This window comes from Rana temporaria, chromosome 5, assembly GCF_905171775.1.
Source record: "Rana temporaria chromosome 5, aRanTem1.1, whole genome shotgun sequence".
Taxonomy (NCBI): Eukaryota; Metazoa; Chordata; class Amphibia; order Anura; family Ranidae; genus Rana; species Rana temporaria.
In genome coordinates this window covers 33030763-33036762 of record NC_053493.1, presented here as the reverse complement: position 1 = coordinate 33036762, position 6000 = coordinate 33030763, and the positions used below count along the sequence as shown (strand labels likewise).

The following is a 6000-nucleotide window of genomic DNA, read 5'->3' as shown; positions in this document are numbered from 1 at the left end:
TCCAAAAATGCACCCGCTGGAAAGAAAACGCATAGATTTGAACGTGCAAGGAAACCATGTTAAATGGACAGCAGTCTGTTGACAGCAGTCTGTTTCTGGAAAACGCACAAAAAAGCGCATAGGTGTGAACGTACTGTAGGGTCAACGTGCGACAAAACACACAAAAATGCGCCTTTTGGAAATAATGCAAACGCGCTGAAATCACGGGTCGCGTGTCATTAAATATTGTTTGCACCCCAAGCGCGGGTAGCAGACGCACGTTTTGCTGTGAGCGCATTGAAAAAATGCCCTGTGACCGAAAAAGTTCTGGAGCTACTATGGGGCGTTTGTTGTGCGTAGGGCTGCCCTAGGCGTGACGCACGTTAATGTGTAGAGAAAACGCGCATTCTGGCTGTGAATGGGGCATTACGATGGGCATGGGGCGAAGAAAAAGCCAACAGCAGGTGATCAGCGAATCATTAAGCGCGCCACAAAGTGCTCGCTGTCAGTTCATTTACACTGACGACAAAGCAGCAGCAGCGTTGTGATAAGCGGTGAGGAATCACAACTATTCATGTAGAAAGCCTGCCAGGCTGAGTCTAAACAACCCCCGGTGGCTGTGGGCTGGTTTCATCCAGGGAGTCTGCCTGGAACAAATAATAGTCCCCATTAGCCGGCCTGGCCAGTGCACAGTAAACAGTGATCTAGCAGGTGTTCCTTCCCCTATAGGCTCTGTATGCACATTCAAATCACCTCAGGGAAGAGGCAGGCTGGAGTCTGTCAGCTCTCTGCTGATTTGCCTGGCAAATCCTTCAGCAGCAGCAGCTGTCGTCTCCAGGAGTCACTCAGGAGCTGAAGTCACAGACAGGATGCTTCTATGGAGCGCCTCTCTTGCACACGCCACTTTCTGAAGTGCTGCATGTACATCCTCGTATCAGGTAAGTCCCTTTTAATTTTCATTTTTAACCCTCGCTTCTAACCGTGCCACCATGATGTGCGGTCACCCAGGGCAACTGGATGCCAGTGGGCTGCAGATGGGTTGCTACGGATTACTGCGCTTGGCACAGTCTTAGATCTGTGTGGTGCTCCTCTAAGGAAGCACTAAGTGATAAATGTCCCCAACTTTCAGGGACCAGTTGTACCTGTAATGTTTAGTCCCGGCAAATGTTCGAGATTACTTTGCACACAGCGGTGTGATAAATTCCTTCCTTTTCCACATGTGTGACCTGTGTGACATTTGCCGCTATGACCACTTTTAATATTTCTTTCGAAAGTAAAAAGTAATTATTTTTATATATTAAATAGGTGTAAGGTTCGGAGATTTTCTTTTTTTCTTTTTTTTTGCGGGGTATGTGTGTGTGACATTTGCCGCTATGACCACTTTTAATAAATTGTTCTTTTTTTTAGAAAGTAAAAAGTATTTTTATTTTTTTATATTAAATAGATGTAAGGTTCGGAGATTTTCTTCTTTTTTTCTTCTTTTTTTTTTTTAAGGGGTATGTATGGGTGTCACATTCACCGTCAATATGTGTGACCTGTGTGACATTTGCGGCTATGACCATTTTTAATATTTTTTTTTTTTTTTAGAAAGTAAAAAGTTTTTTTTTTATATATATATATATTAAATAGTTGTAAGGTTCAGAGATTTCCCCTTTTTTTTTTTTTTCAGGGGTATGAATGTGTGTTACATTCACCGTCAATATGTGTGACCTGTGTTACATTTGCCGCTATGGCCAATTTAAACACTCACTGTTTTTGGAAAGGATTTTTTTTTTTATATATGCATATACTTTATATATTGTATAATACATAATTTATATAATATATATATATATATATATATATATATATATATATATATATATATATGTATGTATAAGTAAATAAGGTTACCTGAATAACTGTTGTCCCTATTTTAAGGTTGCCTGGATAACTATTGTTCTTATTATAAGTATACCTGGATAACTATTGTCCTTATTATAAGTATACCTGGATAACTATTGTCCTTATTATAAGTATACCTGGATAACTATTGTCCCTATTTTAAGGTTACCTGGATAACTATTGTCCCTATTTTAAGGTGACCTGGATAACTATTGTCCTTATTATAAGGTTACCTTGATAACTATTGTCCTTATTATAAGGTTACCTTGATAACTATTGTCCTTATTATAAGGATACCTGGATAACTATTGTCCTTATTATAAGGATACCTGGATACTCAAAATAGAAGAAATGGCCACACACCACTATAATGATCCAAGATCCTTTATTAGGACATCCCAAAAGACACTCCAGGAACAGAATGCCTGGTAAATACTGGGTATTCTGTTCCTGGAGTGTCTTTTGGGATGTTCTAATAAAGGATCTTGGATTATTATAGTGGTGTGCGGCTATTTCTTCTATTTCTGTTATACACAGTGGCAAGCCCGGGCGGGCACCCACTGGATCCATCAGGCTTCTCCTTCTCACCTGGAGCAGCGAGTTCTTCTTGTTCAGTCCATACCTGGATAACTATTGTCCTTATTTTGACATATTCTTACGCTGGTGATAACCTGAGCTTCTGATTTTCGTTGTTGCCGATACTTCTATTTTTTTTGTATTTAATATTTTCAATAAAAATATTGGAAATCTAAATTCATGTAAGGTTCAGAGATTTGTTTTTCACTATCTTCTTTTCTTTTCTTTCGTTTTTAAGAAATATGTATGGGTGTTACCTGCGTTATTTTACTTTTAAACATTCATTGTTTTTTTTAGATAGAAAAATATATATTTTTTTATTAATAAATACATGTGAGGTTCGAAGATTTGCTTTCCACTGTCTTATACTATTTGCTTTCTTTTAGACGTTCAATATTATTAAGTAGATGTGAGGTTCGAAGATTTGCTTATTAAATTTTCTTTTAGGGGGGCTCAAGGAATATTGTATTTATGGGTTTGCTTTTACAGTTTTTAAAGAGGATTTTTTTTCTTTTTTAAAGCTGAAAAGCTATTTTATATAGCACTTGATAATGTAAGAAAACAACGTGGTTTAATTGGTAATTATGGAATTGAATTGACCAAGATCTAACAACAAAGACTATTGAAATATTTTTAAATGCTGAAAATGTGTGGATTGTTGAAAGCCATGGAGATACCAATCTTGTTTAGTGAATATTTGTATTGAGAAGTTGTAAAAGTCCCCATTTCCAGGGACAATGTTGGATTTTGAAATGTTGAAGCTGGATTTTTTTTGTCCCTGGAAATGTTTGAGATTACTTTGTGGACAGCAATGCAAAAATCCTTATTTTTCCAAAATAAATTTGCTTTTCACTATTGTATTCTACTTCCTTTGGGTGAGGAATGAGGTTTGGGTCTGGATTTAATAAAGAATATTATAAATGTGAAGCAGCTAGTTTAAATTTATTGTCTTATAGTGTAAACTGTGAAGAATCAAAGTGGTCTTCTGAAAAAATTAGAAATAGAATTGGCCAAGATCTTGCTAGCAACTGAGTCGATGGAAATCCTTTAAAATGCTGAAAATTTGTGGATTGTTGGAAACCATGGAGATACCTGAACACCAGTTTATATTTGGATTGACTTGACACTTATTGATAATGACACATACTTAATAGTATAAGAAAATAAAATGGTCTTCTTTTAAAATGTGAAAAATAATTGGCCAAAATCTGGCTAGTAACAGAGAACTTGTGGATTGTTGGAAACCTTAGGGATATAAGAACCATGGAGATATAAGACCTGAAAACCTATTTAGGGTACATTTGTATTAAGGTAGCATTTATCGGCATACTTTATTAAGGCTCCTGATATAAGGTCCCTAGTAGGGATGCGTTCAGGCATGTTCAGACACGTCTGATCCCTAGTACCAAGGCTGGAATGGGTAAGAAAATAGTATTGTGGTCTTGCTTTACTCTATCCTCAGTTCAGCCCCCCCACCAAGGACAGGACATTGTATGCATGTAGTTTGTTGGTTCTGCTTGCATTTGGGAGGTTTCCTCCAAATAACATAAAGAAGTAAATGTTCCCTATTTCCAGGGACAGCATTGGAGTTTGAAAAGTTGTACCTTGTTTCTGGAAAAAAAATTGATTACTTTGCACACAGTGGCATAATGAAAACCTTACTTTTCCACCACAGGTTTTGTGTTCACGATCTTATGAAAATGTGAAACAGCTATTTTATATAACACTTTGTAGCAGTCTTTCTCAACCTTTTCAATACAAAGGAACCCTTGAAATAACTTTCCGGTCTTGGGGAACCCCTGCTTAAAAAACGACTATATTTATGATATATTAGTGTGGTGGTCAGTGGGAAGAATGCTCCTTACATTTGTGGTCATTGGGATGAATTCCCCCCTTATAGCTAAAAAGATCAACAGTGTCAGTGGAAACCTATTTTGCCGCTTACACACGATCGGACATTCCGACAAAAAAAAACTTGGATTTTTTTTCGACGGATGTTGGCTCAAACTTGTCTTGCATACACACAGGCATAAATGTTGTCGGATATTCCGATCGCCAAGAAAGTGGTCACGTACAACATGTACGATGGGACTATTAAAGGGAAGTTCAATACCAAGTGCGCCACCCTTTGGGCTCCTTCTGCTAATCTCATGTTAGTAGAAGTTTGTGAGAGACGATTCACCCTTTTCAGCCTCGTGCTTTTCAGTTCGTTGCAGCGTGACAAATGTGCTATCTCCATTACAACTGCTAGTTTTACCAGACCGAGCCCTTCCGTCTCGTACTTGAGTCAGAGCATGCGTGGAATTTTGTGCGTCAAAATTGTCTACACACGCTTGGGAATTTACAAGAACGGATTTTGTTGTCGGAAAATTTGAGATCCAGCTCTCAAATTTTTGTTGTTGGAAATTCCGACAGCAAATGTCCGATGGAGTCCGATGGGACAACAAGCTCCCATCAAACATTTGTTGTCGGAAATTTTCCGAGCGTGTGTACGCGGCATTACACTTGAGGTCATTGGGAGAAATTCCCTCCCTTATAGATAGCTAAAAAGATCAACGATGCCAGTGGAAACCTATTTGAGTGGCAGAAATTGTCATTGCTCAAAGAACCCCTAGGAACCCCAGGGTTCCACTGAACCCTGGTTGAGAAACCTTGCTTTATAGTGTATAGAAACAAAATGGTCTTCTGATAAAATATGGAATTGAATTGGCCAAGATCTAAAAACATGGAAATATTTGAGAGCTTGTGGATTGTTGGAAACCATCGAGACAGGAGGCTCGTGGAGATACAAGGGCCATGAAAATATCCGGACCATGGAGATACAAAGACCATAGAGATACGAGTCCTCAATGCCAGTTTTGGGTATATATGTACTGTATGGTGGTTGTATTTTTCAGCATACTTTAATAAGGCTCTTGATAAGAGGTAACTAGGCTAGAATGACAATAGCACAGTGATTTTGTTTTACTTGGTCCTCAGTCCAGTCCCCAACAAGGACAGGACATCCTCTGCATGTAGTTAGTTCTGCTTGCGTTTGCAAGGTTTTCTCCAGAGGCCAAAACTATAAATGTAGGGTCAGTAGCTTCCATCTGTACTCGGCCCCATTGTTTGTCAGGGCTCTTAGCGGTAAGCTCCTTCAACTTCATGGATGTGAACAGTTTAATGTTCTATATAAACTGCTGTGGGAGAAGTGCCAATGCTATATGAAGATAATTAGGAAATGTGGAAGCGTGAGTTCCAGCATGATCTCCCGGATTATAATTAGGTTTTGGATATAAATTAAAGAACATGTTTGCTTCTAGAACTGAGGATATCATGGCTCACTTCCAGTGTGGAACTGCACATCCCAGCGCTCTCCACGTCATTTAAAACACAGTTCTATCTAGGTGGCATGCATTGGTATAGATGTTCACCGACATACTGATTTTTACAGGTAAACAGCAATGTTTTATTTATTCGCAGCCGTAGAACCCCAACATCCAGCAGCACACAAGTAAATGGATAGTTATTTATCGGCATTAAAATTTGGGGTGCTTATTGCAGTTGATTGAAAAAATTAAA

General features: G+C 38.4%; 1 protein-coding gene across 2 annotated transcripts in view; it reads left to right on the top strand.

Annotated features, from left to right (window-relative positions):
- Nucleotides 1–588: 588 nt before the first annotated feature.
- The window catches only part of HEPACAM2 (HEPACAM family member 2), a 169872-nt gene continuing 164460 nt past the window's right edge, over nucleotides 589–6000 (top strand). The window contains exon 1 of one of the 2 annotated variants that reach the window (XM_040352338.1): nucleotides 589–917. In XM_040352338.1, the coding sequence (XP_040208272.1) occupies nucleotides 857–917 (61 nt within the window). In that variant the 5' untranslated portion in view covers nucleotides 589–856. The remainder of the gene's footprint in view (nucleotides 918–6000) is intronic. The other variant, XM_040352339.1, reaches the window with a different exon arrangement.